Source organism: Microcebus murinus, chromosome 29, assembly GCF_040939455.1.
Source record: "Microcebus murinus isolate Inina chromosome 29, M.murinus_Inina_mat1.0, whole genome shotgun sequence".
Lineage (NCBI taxonomy): Eukaryota > Metazoa > Chordata > Mammalia > Primates > Cheirogaleidae > Microcebus > Microcebus murinus.
The window spans coordinates 7534580-7555098 of NC_134132.1; the positions used below are offsets into that span (position 1 = coordinate 7534580).

Below are 20519 nucleotides of genomic sequence, written 5' to 3' on the forward strand. Positions count from 1 at the left end.
TTCTCTAGACCATGGGAATCATAGGTGTTCCTGCCACCCAAACTTGACTACCTGGGAAATGATGATGAAAATGGTGGTCATTGTTGTGCCTCCCTGCAACGTCCTCTGGTGGCACAGACAGGCCCAACTTTATGGGAGGTCTTCCTCATCCCTCCCAATTCAACTCACCACATTCTCAGGTTCTCTGAACTCCTTCCCGACATTAGCCCTCTTTTCCCTCCAGGTTTTCACTTATCTCTCCTAATAGCAAAAATAATAACACCAGTCCTCCTTACCCAGGCTCAAGTGGAGTAATTTGGATTTTAAATAATCATTTTGTGAATGATCTTCACAACCTCTTCCTTCTCTAGACCGTGGGAATCATAAGAGGTAGTCAATAATCAATAATGTAGGTGATGGGAAAACCTATATTTCCTAAACTTTTTCTTTGTAACTGTAAGCATTGTTCACTTGGGTTCCGGATGCCCATTTTTTAATTGTTCCTAGACAATTCCATGAGGATATTCCTCAGGCACCACAAAATCAAAATGTCTACAGTGAAATTTTGTATCTCTGTTGTCTTTTTCTAATCTTCTTTTCCTTCTCTATCTCCTGTTTTTGGTATTGAGTGTCCATCTGTTCATTTTCCTCTGCTAAATTTCTCACCAAGTCTCAACTTTCTTTTCCCTTCTCCTTAAGTTCTGTTAATTATATATTGAATATTGTTTTCTTAAAATCATTTTTTTTGTTAATCTCCTATTGCTGTTATTTTAGTTTACACATTGCTTTATTCCTGTCTAAATTGTTGAAAAAGTCATTTGTGTTTTCCTCCTTACTCCAATGCATTCTCAGACCTACCTCAGCTATCTTTCTTAAACATAAATTACATGACATTTTCCTCTTATGTAAAAAACTTTTATAATTTTTATTGGCTAGATAATAAAGTCCAAAATCTTTAGCATGCCAAACATGCTTTTATAATTATTGCTTTTGTTGCTTTTCATACTTCTACTCATCTTAAAGACCTAGCTCAAATTTCCCCTCTTCTATGTAATCTTTTTGACTCCCCAGGCAGAAGTTGCCACTCAGCCCCTTGGTTGTCATGGAACCCTGTAGGAATTACCTTATGGCATTTTCGTACTGTGTTTTAATTATTTATTTACACACTTGTCTTCCATGTATACTGTGAGATCTTTGAAGGCAGGAACAATGTCTTCCATTCCATTTTATCTATGATGCTAGGCACAGTGCCCAGAATATAACATGTATTCATAACTGTGTGGAGATGAATGGATGAATGTAGGGCAATTCTGCTGTATACTTGGCATACAAAGTAAACACAACCTCAGCCTTCTGGTTTCCAAAAGAGGGACTATGCAAAAAGAAAAAAAAGAAAAGAAAAAAAGAAAAATAAAGGAGGTCTGGAGGGGTGGGAGGAGAATATATATAGATATGTAATGTTCCAAAAGGGTAGTTTGAAAAGACTGGAGTAAGTGTTCCCAGAAGACAAGATTGCCAAGAGATGGGAGTGGTTTGAAAGCCTCATGGGAAAAGCACGAGTTTAGCTGAGGTTGAGAATTTAGGAAGATGAAGTAAGGTCAACCTAGGCAGATTAAAGCTGAATGTCATTTATATGGCGTGTGATAAAATGTAAGAAGGAAGTGAGATACAGAATGCCAGACTACAGAGAATATTGCATGCCTTTCTAAAATAATTAATTCTTTCCTCAGAAGGGGAAAATTTTTTGAGATAGAAGTGAGATTTTTGAGAAGTTTAGAGATGCAAATCTTTTTAATCACACCCCAAATCCTTCTTTATATCATCTTAATTTTTTGTCTTCTACTCACAACATTATCCAACTCCATTTGAATCTTCTTCAAATATGCAGGGTTTTTCTTTGTAAAAAAAAACTTTGCTGAACTGTTTCTGAGTATTATTTTCCTTACTAGCATGTAACTTGGTTTATTAAAATGCTTCGTGGACCAAACTTATATTAAAACTCTGTTCCTCTCTATAAAGTGGTAAAGGAGTTATGCACTTGGATTTTTGAGCCAAACTTCCTAGATTTGAATTATTAATTCTCTACGACTGGACTATGTGACCATGGGCAAGTTACTTCACCTCTCTGTGTTTCATTATCTGCAACATTGGGAAAATAGTAGTACCTACTTTATAGGATTGTTGTGAATATTGAGAGCTAATAAATACTAAGTATATAAGACTGTGTCAGCAATAGTAAGTGCTAGTGTAATTATTATTTGGTCAGTTTCAAACTTTGTTTTTTAATTCCTTGTGGTATCTGTGTTAACTGCTAGTGTTGTCAAGTATGTTACTGATGACTGAAATATGTGAATCTAATTCTGATGATGTTTTATTTCATCACAAAACATAGCATATAAAATAATTCTAAACATATATAACACAGTTATAGGTTTTTCTTTATAAAAGCACTAACCAATCACATTTCTTATATTTACTTCTTAAAAAAAATCAAAAACCTTATTAATTGTCCCACTCTATTATAACAGATTTCCTTTTGGGTTTATATCGCCTATCAGTTTCTTCCTTTGAAACTCTAAGTTCTTGTTTTTTAAATCTGTATCTACTGAGTTCCTAGTATTTTCTTGTGGATTTTGTGACTTCACGTAGCAGTGAAGCAGTGACGCTATCAATTCATCATTATACTTTTATAAATATTTTCCTGCCTTTTGTTTGTAACTTTACTTAAGTTAATTAAATAGTTTTTAATTACCAGTGATTTAAATTTTTGTGTACACGTAGCAATGAATGGTTTCCTTGTAACTTTGTTCACTGTTTTCAAGCCTCTGAAGGATAGCTTTTGTTTGGCCTGTTGTCTATCCATTACTTCTTTGTCTGATATCAGCATCCTGCTTTTTCTTGTAAATTGCTATTGCCCCATGCTATTCCAAGCGTTCTGTGCATAGCTACCACCACCCCCACTGCTCGCCGTGGCACGTGGTGCGGGCTGGCACCCAGGCACTGCCTCCTCTTGGACACGTTACTCCAGTCGGCGCCAGTGTGCATTAGCGCCGAGGCTCTGCGTTAGAACTGTTGGTAAAAGAGAACCTATGTTTATACTGGGATAGATGAGAGGATGAAATCTAAGCCTGGAGCTGCTGAAAGCCACTTTACTGCCAAGAAAGGAGAGCCTGCCTGGGAATTGGGGCAACACACACCGGAAAGAAAAACCGAGTTGAGAGATGGAGAGAGCAACACTAAGGCTTGATGAAATGAGCCTGGCTCTCATCCCTGGATAGTTGGGTTTTGTGAGCCATTAAGTTATCTTTTCACTTCAATTGGATTGTCATTTGCAACCAAGACACCTAATTAATTTAGCTTGGAAAATATTGGAAGGCTATTTTTAAGATAGAGAATACCTTTTTTGGTAGGAGCAAGGAGTGTGAAAGAGATTGAAGATAAAAGGGAAATAGAAATAAAGAAAGGGAGAGTGGCAATTTAAATTTCATCTATATGCTGATTAGCCTCAAATATCTATGTCCATTTCAGATTCCTTACCCAAACTCCAGACTCATGTATCAAATGATTTATTTCATTTTCTGTTTGGAGAGCTCCAAAGAGGTATAGCCATAGTTTTTTAAGAGAATGGAATCAAACAACTTAACCTCACGTCCTAGTTCTTCTACTTATTAGCTATGATGTTGAGCAAGTTACTCAAATTCTCTGTGCCTTCGTGTTTTAATCTATATAATGGGGATAATAACTGTATTTCTTTTTATCAAATTATTATGAGGAGTTAAGGAGTCAATACCCATAAAACTTTAGGATAGCATCTGGCTATTATCAGTCATTTCCAAAATACTGGTTTGATTCCATACTCCGTACCCCCTGCCCAAATATTTCCTTCCTTAGTTTTTGCTAGGCCAGCAAATGGTACCACTCTCAATCTACTTGTAGTAAAGTGGGAGTGATTGAATATAATAAGCTATATAACTAATGGACAAAAGGTTTAAAATAATAGAAACAGAAGCCCAAAGTATGTCCTGGCAATAAAGAGGGAAAAATTCTTTTACACAAAGTCAAGCTTAGTAGGCTATGGTAGGTTAATTGATTCTATTAAAGAGCCATTGAAATATTAATTAGGTGAGTGTTACTATCTAACGCATGTCTTAAAATATCACTTCACTGCTAGTCTCTATTATATGTACAAATAGTTTCTAGATAATAAGGTTTCAGCAGTGAACCAAACATGAAATCTCTGCCCAGCTTAAGGTTACGTTTTAGCAGGGGAAGACAAATGAACAAGTAGACACATAATAAAATGGTGTTATAAAGAAAAATAAAACAGAATGAGTGGGAGTATAGGTAGTCTAGGTAGTAACGGAGGGTGAATGTTGTTCTTTTGAATAGGGTGATCCTGGTCGTCTTCTCTGATGACTTCTAAGTAGAGACTGGAGAGAAGGAGGTGGAGGGAGAAATATCAGGGGGAAGAGCAATCTAGGCAGATGGAACAGATGGAAGTGCAAAAGGCCAAGTTCAACGAGTATGAGGAGGAACAAGGAGGACCGTAGATTGGAGTATGGTGACTAAGGGAGAGATAGAAGGTCACAAAGAAAGTTGGTAGGGCAGATTATGTAGACAATTTAAGGAAGGTTTTTACTCAGAGTGGAATGGGAAACCACAAAAGGTCTTTCAGCAGAGAAGTGACTAGATCACTGTGGCTGCTATGCTAAAAAGATGTCGAAGGCAGGCAGGAGTGGAAAGAGGGGGAGTGACTGGACCTCTGTACCTGTAATCCAGGGGAGAGAGGAGTGTGGTTAGGAGTAAGGTAATGAGTGGAGCTGTGGAAAATGGGAACAAAGGATGTCTTTTTCTGCTGATGTAGATGAAAAGATAAAGCAAAAATCCTTGAGCTTAGGGGAGATTGCTGACTTTGTCTTTCTCTCACCTCTCAATCTATCAGCTGATCCTATCAGGCTACCTTCAAAATATATGTTGAATTTATTATATTTTTAAACGCAGAACTGGAGGAAGACTTTACCAATATATCAGAGTCAACAGGTAAGATGAGACCTGATCGACATCCCTGCAACACATTCTTGAATTCGTTTTCTCAGTTCATCTTCATAATAGCTTCATTCTGCAGATTTGGACACTGTGACTCAAACAGGCTTTAAAATCTCTCCGAGGTTCACATGTGTAGTAAATGTGTCCCCGGCATCCATAGTTACTATCTGTTTCCATCAAAGCCTTTGTGCTGCCACTTAAGGATGAGAGAACAAATGGAAGGATTTTAAGGTTGAAGAACAAGAAAACAAAGGATTCTTACTATATTCTTGTAGTTTTTGCAGTAAACCATGAGCTTTAACAACTGAGAGTGAGCAGAGTGGCAAGGATGGAGAGTGGTCTAACTTGAATGTTCTCTGAGACACAAATAGAAAAGAGAAACGGAAGACGGTAGAAAAAAAATTTGAATAGATAATTTCCTACATTTATTGAAAGGAACATGTGCCAGAAGCTCAATGAAACTTTAGCAGGGTAAATACAAAAACAAACAAAACAAACAAACAAACAAACAAACAAAAAACACATATTTAGAAACATCACAATTAAATTTATAAACATGAAAAAGGAAGAGAGAATTGTAAAACAGCCACTTACACAAATAGAAAGATACTACATATAAGGAACAAGTGTACAAATGATGGGTAACTTCTCATCAGAAACAATGTATGGCAAAATGCAATAGAATTACATCTTTAAGGTGATGAACATCAAAAACAAAAACAAAAAACCCCTGGCAACTCAGAGTTTAATATCCAGTAAGAATATCATTTAAAAAATGAGGGTTAATGAAGATGTTTTAAGGTAAACAAAAGTTGAGAGGATACGCCACCTGTAGGAATGCACTTCAAGACATTCCAAAGAAAATTCTTGAGGATGAAGGTAAATGATACCGGCAAGGAGCTCAGATATATGAAAGGAATGTAGAGCCCTAGATATAGTAGATAGATGATTAAATACCAGCAATTGTCTTTTTTTCTTTTATACCTTTGAAAGATAACTAATTGCTTAAATCATAAACTATGACATTTTATTATGAAGTAAATAAGATATACATATATGACCACAAGAGTACAAAGGGTAGAGTGAGTGTAAATGAAATTATATTGCTGCAAATTTATTACTTTTTTATGAGAGGGGTGCAACATTAATTTTAGATAGAATGTGATAAGTCACAAAAATATAATGGGATACAGCTAAAAAAGCAACAGAGGAAACACAATGGAATACTAAAATATATTTAATTAACCCAAAGGAAGGCAGAAAAAGAAGAAACAGAGGAAAAATTGGGACACATAGAAATCAAATAGTGAATATAAATCTAAACCCAACTATTCAACAATTTATCAGCAAAACATAATAATTATAAATGTGTATGCACCTAATAAAAGAGCTTCAGAAAACTGAAGCAAATTTTGACAGAAATAAAGAAAGAGAGATCCTGAGAATTGAAAGAATGAAGAGAAATACATAAGCATGTATAAATATACCTTGATCAGATCCCAGAACTAAATGATTACTTTCTAAGTGATCATGATTTTATTATTTTCCAATAACAGTGCATTTTTAAAAGAAGACAACAGTATGAATTGTGTTTGTTATTATAATGTGATTTCATCATGTATCACATACTGACAAAATGTTTGGGTGTAAGTTTGACAAAGGTAAGACTTTCTTCCAACTTCTTTTCTATTATAGAAAATATTTTAAAATTCAGCTTTATTTTGCCAACTATATTTCTTTTCACAAAGTTCATGAAATAGTTTTGAGTGAGACTTTTGCATTCAACACTACGACCTAACACTTACTTAGCTAACCTAAACACATCACACTTAAATGAAATCAGCTTCTAGGAGTTACAATTGAACCCTTAGGTATGAGAGATATAAATAAATGAATTCTTACCTTAAAGACTAGTTCTCCTACCAAGCCATTCCATGTCCCATCTTCTTGTGGGCTTCCATATTTGTGATCCGGTGCGACATAAATTTCATAGTTAAAACCCAGGTAGTTTGACAAGGCATCCAAAACATCAATGGAGAAGCCCTGGTATTTCTTCGGCTTACCCAAGACATTTTCAGAGACCATTACAAAAGGTTCTTCCTATATGGAAATAAGGGGAAATGTTTGATGTCAAGCTATACTGCCCCCTAAACTCAAACATTAATTCTTTAAGGAATTTTGCTTAAGTCTAAAAATTGCTTTATACTTTGAGAGAATTAAATTAGGAATATAATTTATACATTAATAATGTATCATATTATTGAACAATGTTTAATCCTCCAATTTCTTGTCATCTTTCATTTAATTATTGCTGTATCAAAATTTAGATGAAAGTGACTAAAAATCTTTAGGAGCCTTGAGTTCATTTTCCTTTCCATCTCAGGACCTATCTAAGATTCATCAAAAACAAAATTATATTTAAGAAACTATAAATTTATTATATTTATTCTCAAACATTTATTGTCTACATATGTAAAAATACATAAAATAATATTTTAACAGATATGATCTACATATAACTCTGTAAAAAGATAAATTTCTAAGAACATATAATTTAGCTGAAATTTATAACATCACATTTACTGAGAGTTGTTTGCTAAGAAATTTTGTAATGTTGATATAATCACATATTTCATTGCAAAAATAGCTTCTCAATGACTGATATGAGAAATTCACTTACCTTTTTTGGTAAACTGTCTAATTTAGTACATTCAGCAAATTGGTTTCTGCTTCTACCTCTTTTATCTTTTCCCATTTTTGTCTTCTTAAAGCTAACAAATAGGCCCCTTTCACTTTTTAGAACACCTGGTGTTAAGAGAGCTCAATTGGATTGACACATACTGTTAGACTACAGAAAATTAGATAATCTATTCCTTAATTTTCTAAACTTGTTCAGAAATCTTTCAGCAACAGTACTATTTACAGATAACCATTCATAGTGCATATAGTCCATCCTGCCCCCTGGTAGGCTAATATTTCTCCTTGGGTCTAAGCCAGAATACCCAAAGATTTTCTCTTTGAATCATTTTTCCTTAGGGACTCACAAAATAGTCTTCATTGAAATGTAAAATAATACTTTGCTTCTGGCTTTTCTTCAGAGACACTAAGTAAGTGGCTTATAAAATCACTGCACCTGTTATAGGAATATTGTCTACCAACACACACATTCAGTTTTCTCTCTAAACATTACCATGAGATAAATTTTTTAATTTCTCAGGGTCAAAGACCTTCATTTTGCCTTATTAGTGCCTTTTGTAAATGATGAAAATAATGTAACTAATTATTGGGGTATCCCTTTTCACTTTGTATATATGGAAAATCAGTACTAAGTTTTTGATGCTCATCTACAACTATGTTGATATTGTGGTATTTGTAATATTTCTTTAATCTTGGTTTTCTAAGCTACTTATATTTTCTCATTTTGGAAATGTATTTTTAACTGTTCACTTTTTAAAAAATAGGACAGCTTTATTCTTTTTTTATTTCAGATATTATGTAAGTACAAATGTTTTGATCACATGATTTGCTTTTGTGCAGTTTGAGTCCAAGTTATAAGCATGCCCATAACCAAGAAAGCATGCACTGTACCATTAAGTGTAAATTTACCCATCCCCTCCTCCCCTCTCCCACCTACTTGGTTTCCGTTGAGTTTTACTACTTATGTGCACATTGATTGGTTAGTTCCAATTTAATACTGAGTTAATGTGGTAGTTGTTTTTCCATTCTTGCTATACTTCGCTTAGAAAAATGGTCCTACTTTCATTTAGGTTGTTACAAAAGGTAATAGCTCAGCATTTTATGGCTGCATAGTACTCCATAGTATACATATATCATATTTTATTAATATACTCGTGTATTGATGGACAATTGGGTTGATTCCACATCTTTGCAATTGTGAATTGTGCTGCAATAAACATATGGGTGCAGATGTCTTTTTGATAAAATGACTTTTTCCTTTGGGTAAATACCCAATAGTGGGATTACTGGATCAAATGGTAGGTCTACTTTTAGTTCTTTGAGGTATCTCCATACTATTTTCCATAGAGGTTATACTAGTTTGCAATGCCCCCAGCAGTGTATGAGTGTTCCCTTCTCTCCACATCCATGCCAGCATCTGTTGTTTTGGGAATTTTTGAGTAAAGCTATTCTCAGTGGGGTTAGGTGATATCTCATTGTGGTTGTGATTTGCATTTCCTTGATGATTAGAGATATTGAGAATTTTTTTATAGGTTTATTGACCATTAGTCTATATTCTTTTGAAAAGCTTCTGTTCCTGTCTTTTCTCACTTTTTTATGGGGTTGTTTTATTTTTTTTCTTGTTTTGTGCTTGAGTTCTTTATAGATTTTGGTTATTAGCCCTTTATTGGATGTAAAGCCATGAAAATATTTTTTCCCATTCTGGAGGTTGTCTATTCACTCTGTTGATTGTTTCCTTGGCTGTATAGAAGCATTTTACTTAAATCAAGTCCCATTCGTTAATTTTTGTTGCTGTGATTGCCTTTGGGGTCTTCTACATAAATTCTTTCCCTCAGCCAATATCTAAAGAGTGTTTCCAAAATTTTCCTGTAGAATTCTTAAGAACCTAAGTTTCATGTCTTAGGTTTAAGCCTGCTACCCATTGTGAAATAATTTCTGTGGGTGCTGAGAGGTGTGGATACTGTTTCAATCATCTACATGTGGCTAACCAATTCTTGCAGAACCATTTATTGAATAGGGATTCTTTTCCCCAATGTATGTTTTTGTCTGCTTTGCCAAACATCAGATGGCAATATGAGGATGGCTTTATATCTGGGATCTCTGTTCTGATCTATAGGTCTATGTCTCTGTTTTCATTGCCAGTAAAATACTGTTTTCATTATTATAGTCTTGTAGTATAGCTTTAAGTCTGGTAAAGTGATGCTTCCCAATTTGTTCTTATTGCTTAAGGTTGTTTTGGCTATTCAGGTCTTTTCTGGTTCCATATGATGCATAGAACTATTTTTCCTAGATCTTTGAAAAATGACATTGGTATTTTAATGGAAATTGCATTGAATCTGTAGATCACTTTGGGTAACATAGACATATTAACAATGTTGATTCTGCCGATCCATGAACATGATATGGCTTTCCATCTGTTTATGTCCTTTGCTGTTTCCTTCCTCAGTGTTTCATAATTCTCCCTGTAGACATCTTTCACCTACTAAGTTAAATACATTCCTAGGTATTTTATTTTCTTTGTTGCTGTTGCGAAAGGTATTGAGTCTCTGATTTGATTCCCAGCTTGACTGTTGTTGGTGTATAGGAATGCTACTGAATTGTGTACATTGATTTTGTAAGCTGAGACTTTGCTGAATTTGTTTATCAATTCCAGGACTCCCTTAATAGAGTCTTTGGGGTTTTCTAAATATAAGATCATACTGTCAGCAAAGAGCAAGAGTTTGACCTCTTCTTTCTCCATTTGGATACCCTTGATTTCCTTCGCTTGTCTAATTGCCCTGGCTAGCACTTCCAGCACTACGTTGAATAGAAGCAGATAGAGTGAAATTGCATGTTATCTTAGAGTTAAATGAATCATAAATGAATAGCTAGATAGAATAGGTTACTGTTAGTTGTTCCCCAGTAGCAGTTTTCTTCTCTAATTATAATTTTTTTTTTTTTTTTTTTTATGTTTTAACAGTACTGAGAATAAAGACAATCTGCAGTATTATTTCAGGCAAAGAGAGGCTATGCAAGTAATTCTGGCCAATGTGATGTAGGCAGAGTGGTTTGTGCCACATTTCTTGCTGTCCTTTCTACTGCTTGCCAATTGGAGTGAACATGTTATGGATGGTACTCTGGTAACTATCTGAGGCCACACACAGCAGAGAAACAAGATAAAAGTCTCTGTCCCTCACACTTGAAATGCTGCACCAGACTTGGAATGACTCTCTAGGTTTCTAGAATGACTCTCTAGGTTTCTAGAAAGAAAGAAATTTCAATCTTTTTTTGCTAAGCTACTGATTTTTTTTCCTGTTATAATAGTATTTCATCTTGGTGAATATTGATAGATTGTTAGCTCAGTAGATAAAAGGTTTTGAGAGTGCATCAAATTTCTAATAATACTGACTTGTTTAATCTAAATGACATTATAATAAATGAGTAAAAAGTGAACACTCAATCAGTTCTTTAATCTTATGGGTAAAATACAACACTCTTGGTGATTCCAAGTATTTATATAAAGTATATAATAAAACTTTCAGACAATTGGCAGACTTTTTGACTTCTCATCTGATGTTTTGGGCAAAATATAGACCTAGGCAATGACTATGCATTGCATAAATACATATGTCCTGAGTTCATTAGAATCAGAATGGATTAAAGGGATTTCAAAATAAAGATCAAATTCACAGAGCATGTAAATAAGATCCAGAAATCTCATAATTAATATAGCCTTAAATGGTCTGTGTCATGTGTAAATGATGGTATTAGAAAGTGTATACTTATTTTAGTATGTGCAATTTATTCATCTCTAAGTTTTGAACATCAAGTGGCAAATCAATTGAAAAAGGGTTCATGGAAGATATTGTTTAACTGGTTTTTCTACCAATAATTTTGGGTTATATGCATTCTCTATTTTTCAGAACCTTCAAAACAAATCTGTTAAGTTTAGCAATAAGTTAATTATGAGGAATAACACTCTCTGAATAACACTTTGAATAACACTCTATGAGATGATACTTAAAAAATTAAGAACTTACCTATATTGCATAACTAAAGGATAGATGTAGCAAAAATAACATTTCAATGTACATGCTCATATGAACTATTAGTGATTCTTTTTCATTTTTATTCATATCTCTTTGGAGCAATTGTTTAATATACTAAATCATCTTATTTTCTTAGCATGTTTAACATTCTCAAAATAACTTTAAATCAAATTTTATAAGAAAATACCTAGGCAAATGTATTTGTTGCCAAAATCTATTCCTAGCAATGTCACCTAGAATGGATTAAAGATGCAGAATAGACGTGGTTATACTCAGAGTCCTTTTAAAGAGAGTTGATGAATTATTGATGAACATGCCTTTTAAATTTTATGTCTTAAATAAATCTTTATTGAATCCTATCATTTCTCATATGGATAAATGTTTTTAAAGCTTTGTTTTTAAGCTCTGTGACAGATTTATATCACTTTTCACAAATTCTAACTCAGACTAGTTCTCTATGTGGACCATTAGCCAATATATTGGGCAGGTAAACACAGCAACAGAAATTAGATTAAAGCTCCAGGAATTATTATTATATAATAGAAAAGATACTTGTTCCTTCTCTGTGGCAAGGCATAGTTTGGTTTAATCACTTTTATCTATGCATCTATGTCTAAACTTTATTCACTCATTAATTTATCCATTTAAAATCCATTAAGCAACTACTGCATCAAGGTGCTACACTCAATATAGGGAGAGATATGGTAAAAAGTCATAGGCCCCACTTTCAAAGTAATTATAACCTAATGATGGGAAAGGTACTCAATATACTCAAAAAATATAAAGTAAAACAAAAAGCAACACACACCATAACTGGGGCCAACAAAACAGCAGAGAAATACAATGGAAACCATAAAACAATCATAATTTTGGAAATTAACAGCTATTCACTTTTTTTTTAACAGATGAGAACACTTAAGAACAAAGAGTTTCATCTCAAAGTTGAAGTAAGTTACAGTAGAGGAAGGCACTATAATTTCTCTTACTCCAACTTTACCTCTCCGAACCACCACATTTTCAATCTGTAAATTAAAATCCAGTTTATCTCCAATTTTAACACAATTTAAGGTGATACTAAACTGATAGAAACTCCAAATATGTGACAGAAAAAAACCCCACAAAGAAAATTATCTTTATTTTATGCCTCATATTATTCCTTTAAATAAATCTTTGAATATAATGTCCAAAACAAAAATTAAAGATATGAGGTGAAAAGAAATAATTCTTCATATATTTGAACCAGCAGAACTAATAGACCACAGAAATAGATCTTTCAAGAGTTCAGATATTAGAATTTTTAGATACATATTACAAATATTACATTTACTGTGTTAGAAGAAATAAAGGGCAAGTTTTCTTTTAATTAACAGGAAATTATATAAAGCATCATTACAGAGTTGAAAAAAATCGAGAATTAGAAAATACAATTAACAAAACTAAGAACATAGTGACTAAGTTTATTAGCAGATTAGAAACAGATGAATAAAGAATTAGTGAATTGTAATAGGTCAGAATTAATATCCATTATGGAAGAAGAATAAACAAAAGAATAGAAAATCCCAAAGCAAGAATAAATAAAACAGAAACAGAAAGAGAGGTAGTGTGATAATCCCAAGGACTGTCACGCATGCAAAAAAATAGGAGCTATCATTCTCTCCTTTGGGATGTATAAATTGGTATAACCATTTTGAAAAGCATTTTGATTTATTTAGCAGAGTACGAAGATACTTACATACAAGCTAATATATTTTAGTGTTACATGAATATTCATCTAGTATGAAGATATGTGTAGCTATATCCTAGCAATTCCAATCTCTGGGTGTGAATACAAGACAATACTTGGCACCAAAATATCTGTCCAAGAATACTTATAGCAGCATTGTTTGTAGTAGCCCAAATCTGGAAGTAATCTAAAAATCCAAATACCCATGAAAATGGAAAAGATAAATATATTGTGGTATATTGATCCAACTGAACACTAAACAACTTAAAATTGAAGTAACTAGAGCTATACACTAAAATGAATGAATTTTTAAAAGAATAACTAGAGTGAAAAAAGTAATACCCAAAGAAAACAGAGTTTGATTCCATTTATGTAACATTTAAAAACAGAAAAAGTTAACTACATTATTTAAGAAATCACACTTAGGTGAAGATACTATAAAGAAAATCAAGGCTGTGATTATCTCTGGGTGGTTAGCTCTGAGATGCCAGGGAGAATATGATCACAAGATGATAAGGTGAGAGGGCTTTGGTGGTAATGACAATATTCTATTTTTTGTTCTGGACAGTGGTTTCCTAGGGGTTACTTTATTATTTATTACTTAATTGTTTATGCTTTTCTTATATGAGTATTATGTTGCAATATAAAACAAAAATCAAGACAAAGTGTGTTAACTAGGATCAGACAATAGAGGCAGGCATTGTAGCCATATTAAAATGTCTGTTTTTTATTTAACGGGGAGCTGGAGCTTTTATGGAAGGAAAATAGGATAATAAGAAAGTAATCTTGAGAGTAGAGTATAGAACGGACTGTGGCAGGAGAGAGGATTAAGGGTTTGTTGCAATAGCCCAGATGACAGGAGATTATGCACTATGTCTATTTCACAGATATTTTCAAAGTGTAAGTAGATGGCTTTGAGTCATCTATTAAAGAGGAAAGAGGGGAAAAGAAATGATAAAATCCTGCTATTAAAATCCATTTTCCAGCAATTAGTTTCAAAGAGTATTAATAGGACTTGAGTCTAAAATGGTGAAAACCTGTCTGCCTATTAAACGAAAACAAATTGCTGATTACAATTTGCTGATCATTTGCATGACAGATTCTCTAAGCACAAGCCTCAGCAACTGGAACAAACGAAGCTTTCACAGAATGTCTGTAGTTTATCAATCTAAGTGCATTAGCATAAGGATCCATAGACCTTCTTGTAGAAAAGGGTGTTTCGGTGGTTGATAATTTTCATATTAGCAAGGATTTATTCACATCACTTGTTGAGTTATTAGATAATAACTTCATAATTCTGAATTTGTATTCAGTCACTCAAAAAATCTCATGCTAATTGCTTAGTTGATTTACAACACTGCAACTTGCAGATTTTGCAGTTAATTCCCATATTTTAATAACTATGTAATATTGTTTCCTAGTGATAGAGTATGAAGAAAGCATCTGACATTTTTGATGGGTACAAACTGCAAGCTCTACTGCCAAGGCTTTGCTGAGACCTGTTTAGAGGTTTTAATATGCATGACTTTACAGACTGCCCTGATAGCCCAACCTAGGAATGGAATGAGTCAATGGAAATTTTCTGTAGTTCTGTTCAAACACACAGCTCGAAGATGCTAAAGAGAGAACAAGAATATTTCTTAATAGTCTGTCTAAAATTTTTTTTTTCATAAAACATGCTCCTGGCTGAAGCAAACAAAAGTTGTCTTTATGCATGGTGTGAGCTTGTATTTTGCTCAGGGATGACATATTCCACTTTGATATATGCAGAATTAATGATAACAATTCTCCTTGGAAAAACCTCATTATTTTTTATAGAACGTATATGAGTATTTGAAATTTTTATAAGTTCAAAAAGGCTAAAAGTATGGAATTTGTTATTAAGAGATATCAAGACACCAGAATAGAAAAACAAATTTAAAGAACAGTTGGAGAGGAAGAAATAATCTAGGTGTTGTAAATGATAAGAATATCTGAGCTGCATGGAGTTAGGAAGAGTAGATCATGGGGATGTACAATGAAAACAAAATAGGTTTTGTAGAAAGATTTTATGGAGTAGTAAATGTTTAGAAAACATGCACTAAACATTTTTTAAATCCTTGCTTAAATAATTTTACCAAACATTAAAGATTCAATTATAACTGATAGAAGTAAATAAAAATATTTAGTCAACCTAACTTTCTAAACTCAGATCTTACAGATTATTTCTAATTTCTATCTTGTAGGTAATTATTTAAATACAAATACTTTAAGTTGAACACAAAGCTAAAGCTATTGTTATGCAAGGTGATTCATTTTAAAAATAAAATGTTTCATTTTAGACATTGCTTTTAAATAATCTAATGATCACATCTTAGTGACTTAAAGGCTTAGTGGAGAGTGGACCAAACCAAAAAAAAAATGTTTTCTTACTAGAGAATCTGAAAGAAATATAGGATGCTGATACTGGGAATACAAGGTTACCAAAGACAAAAGGCAATCACAATAACCCTAAGTACCTTAGTTCTCCTTTTTTGGTTTTCCCTAGCATGCATCTGAAAATACATTTTAGGAGATAAACATTTTATGAACCACATGATTACCATATACAAACAGAAAGACCAAACTCTCAGATTTTCTTTCTGAATATGAGCACTAGATAATATTTCTTATTGTTTGGTCTAAATTTTCATTATATTGCTAAATTTGACACTTAAGTAAATCTTATAAGTCTATACCCACATGCAAGAGTCAATTCAATTCCATAAACATTTGTTAAAAGTCTACTAAGTACAGAGTACTTTGCAAGTACGGTTATCTTTAAATAAGCTATCAAGAAACACATTTTGAGATATAGCATATTGCAGCTGCAAGGAGTAATTGGCTGTACCAAACCAAAGAAGTCTACAAGATATTTAACTGAAGAACTTGGCAACATTTGACTTCAGAATGATGATGATATTTACAAACTTTCTGGTTGATAAAATCATATTTCTATTAAAATATTATCATGAACAGTAACATTAATAAATGTCAACTGAAACTTATGATAAAACCTAGTCTTTATCAGGATATAGAAGCATTTAGTAAATATAAACTGAAGCTAATTAAACATTGGAATATAGCAAAAAACCACATAAATATCAAAAAGAAAAGTCACATAACAATTAAAAATATTTTCGGATTAGTGCCATTTCTATCCAAAATAATATTGTTTATAGGGAAATAGAAACTCAGTGATCTATTCAGTCATTCAAAATGTGTTAATGCCAGGCACACTCTAAGCAGTGAACAAAACAAACAATAAACAACATCTCTGTTCTTTTCAACCTAAACTCTCTTCAGAGTGAATGACAATAAACAAAATAAGAAAAAGAATACAGTTTCTGTCAGCTGGTGATAATGAAAATTAAACAGATAATGAGAATAGGAGTATACAAGAAAGGATTGTATCTTCAATTATGCTGAAAAAGCTATTGATCACATCTATGATACAGAAAATATCTATTTACATTAAAAACATTAATTTGTATATTGCTACTGGAAAGAAAATGTACAAAACTCCACAGTACATGTTTAAAACGTGAAAAATAATATTATTAATAATAATAGCAGTAAACATTCATATAGAACTTAGTGTGTGCTAGGCACTTTTAAAATGCTTTTCATATATTTATACATAATAGTCCTGAGTTAGGGAATATAATTACCTCCAATTTTATAGATAAGAAAACTTAGTTTAGGTTAGCCAATAAGTGGCAGACACTAAAATATTAGTAAGTAACCTTTTGAGGGAAAAATTATGAATGATTCTTTTGATGTTAATTTTTGTTTCCCGCATTTTCTAAATTTTTATCATTGAATGTAGAATACTTTTTTCAATAACTCTTATGGATTAATGAGTCTAAAGCAGGAAGGAGAGGCCAGTGTTGAAAATAAAATTTGTTTATAATCATCAAGAAAGTAAATGAAGTCATTTGGGAGTAAAATATAGGAAGAGCCAGGAGTGAAACTCTTGGAAGAGAATCCAGTGAAGCAGGCAGGAGTAGAGAGAGGGCAGAAGAGAATCAGGGATGCTGTTGGAAGATGCAAGAGAACAGAGTTTCTAGGAGTCAGTTGCCAGTGGATTCGATGGATGCGAGAAGTCCAGAGAGATAAGCCCAAAAGCATCCATTTCATAACTTTACATTCATCACCTCATTTAAATCTCTGGTATTGTTATTGTTAATGTGATTTTACAAAAAAAGAGAACTGAGACTTGAGGGAAAAGGAAATAAATAATTTGTGCTTGAGGTTACAAAGCTAGTAAGAAAGGTTGAAACTTGAAAACTTTGAATCTAGGTAACGATGCCAAGATGGTGGACTAGAAGCAGTCCACACAATGCTGTTCTCACAAAGAGAACCGAATGTGGTGAGTAGATGCCATCTTTGGTTCCATTTTCCTAATGAAAGCCCTGGGAACACACAGAGAGGCGGTGGGGAAGAATGAAGAAGTTAGAAGTGGGATGAGATGCTCAGTAGGACCAGAGGTATTAGGGGAAGTACCCTCACGTGAGAAAGAGACAGAGGAGAAAATCTCAGGTTAGGGTTAGGATTCTGGAGTAGGACCCAAGCAAATCATCTATTATCAGTTAATGCACATGCCCCTCAACTAAGAATTGGAAACTAGGTGAGTAGAGGAAAAGTTTTCCTTCCAACAGTGTCAAGTCATTTTCCTAAACAAGGTAGTCTCTTCCCTAAAAGGAGATCTGGATAGAGCAAGGCACATAATAATTTTGCTAACTCCGCTCTATACACTTTGTAGAAACTACACTCACTGTTTCAGCCACTGACCTGGGCGATCTAAGGTTTTATGAATAAGATGACAGGTTTTCTATCTGGAGTGAGCTGAATGTTTTCTGAATGATGTACCTTTTTCTTTTGATTTTATTATGAAGCCCAGTGGGAAACTTAAAAGAAAAGATCTCCTGCTTAGAGAGCAGAAACATAAGAGTAGAAAGCAAAGAGGTACTGTTATTTAAAAGCAAGAAACAAATCTGTAAGAGTTTACAAAAATATGTGGAAGCATCTGAACCTAAAGCTACAAAGGCGATATTCTGTTTCACAAAATGATAAGCATATAAAAGAATAGCACTACAAATGTTATTACAATTAATAAGTCACATAAAAATGACCTCTCTGCCAGCTCATATCAAGACTTGGATATGGATGTGAGTGTTGAATTAATTAAGGGGATATATTTTAAGGAATTAAAGGGAGATTTCCATAGTTTACTGGAAAATATAAAGATGTATGATTTTTTTCTATTGCTATATTTTATTTCATAATAAATGGGAGTGCGTGGTATAAAACTAACCCTAACACTAGCCCTGCCTGTTAGATCCTTCATGGGATGGAGCAAATGTCACTTAGAAGTGATAAAAATGTGAGCATTGCTCCTATTTATTCTTGTATTCCTCAGCACACACTCTAGAAGTGTCCCCAAATGTAACATTACATGTATCGAAATGCATTTTGCCTTTGGGAGCTGATGACCAAATGTAATTCTTAAAATTATGAAAAGACTCATAAGACAAAGATAGGATTATTTTCAAACCCTGAGTTTTGAGTTTTTGATGAATGATCTTCTATTTTGAATTCTCCTTGACTTTTAAAAAAGTAAAAGACCTTGCTTTCAAGTGCTAATCGTTGCTTCTTTATTCCCCAGTAGACTTCAGACCATTGTGTCCTCAATACCTCATTTTCTTGAGTGCTTTATTGACCATGGTCTTAGAGATTACATTTGGCTCAGAACAACACAGCAGCGTGTTGTTTTTAATTGAATTGCAGAGTACATTACATAAGAATCAATGGGAAAAATTTTAGTCTGAATATTTCATTTTCCCAATTCAAAAATTAAGCCACTAACAATGGTTAAAAATAAAAAAAAGAGAGAGAGAAATAAAAAAAAGATCCTCCAGACCTACCAAAAAAAAAATGTAAAGTTCATTAGCTCATGCTAACTTCTATCACCTTGAGAACCTGAAATTCCTTGCTGAAAGCTTTTAAACATACAAGAATCACACATTCAGTTTCAAGAATGATGGACTTTTTGTTTCTAGGTTAAAATAACCACTAGGCAGTTTACATGGAGCTTCTGTGAAAACACCTTAAAACTGAGAAACCTCTTTGTATTTTGACTTATCATTAAAAAACCCGAGGGATGTATGCTGAAAAAGTATGCGCTTGCCTTCCTTCCCTTGACCAACGTTTCTGTTCCTGGGACCTCCACGCAGTGCGATGGTTTTCCCCTTTACTGCCTTCCAACCTCCCCAGAGGGAGCTGAATTTTAATGGTACGTTTGCATTCTGGAAGCTGACAGATGAGTAAACTACCCCAGATTGGATGCTTTTGGAGGTAGCTCTTCTCATTTCCGACTACCCTAGAGTACCAGTTAGCACAATGGATGGTGATTTCATAAATGTTCTTCTATTGGTCAAAACCTGCCACTGTGCCTTTGAAAGAATCCAAGTTTCACGGGACAACTAGCTCTGTCATTATCAGACTGCCATCTAAGACTCCATTGGCATTTAGAGAGGGACTGGTTTCTCTACAAGATTTTGTCAAAATGTATTTTCTTTTGTAAACTGAAATTCAATTATGTTGTAATTGTAAGGTTATTTTTCCCTACTGATCAGGAAGATTTCTAATATGTAAACAAGAAAAAAGCTCTGTGACTTTTTTTTTCCATTTGTTTACCCAATGCTAATTTATGTCAGCTGTAGAACAGCAACAATATCAACATGCTCTCAGAACTCAAACATGGCAGAAGAATGTGCATCTTTCTAACAACAAACTGGATCCTTTCTAAGGTTACAGAAATATTTAGAACATCGAAACAGCAAGGTGTTTATATGAGTTTGCTCACCTAAATATTTATTACTACATAATATACATATAATTACTACTGAAATCAAAGATAAATACATACTTCTCATATTTTTTTAAGTCTTGGTACATAAGATTCCCCTCCCCCAATGAAACCTTTTTCAAAGGTCTCTACATACATCATACATGAGCTTTAGAAA

The 20519-nt window shown here is 33.5% G+C and overlaps 1 protein-coding gene across 2 annotated transcripts in view; it reads right to left on the bottom strand.

Annotated features, from left to right (window-relative positions):
* The window catches only part of GRID2 (glutamate ionotropic receptor delta type subunit 2), a 1185302-nt gene that overhangs the window by 281321 nt on the left and 883462 nt on the right, over positions 1-20519 (bottom strand). For both annotated transcript variants that reach the window (XM_012774075.3, XM_012774073.2), the window contains exon 10: positions 6928-7125. In XM_012774075.3, the coding sequence (XP_012629529.2) occupies positions 6928-7125 (198 nt within the window). The remainder of the gene's footprint in view (positions 1-6927; positions 7126-20519) is intronic.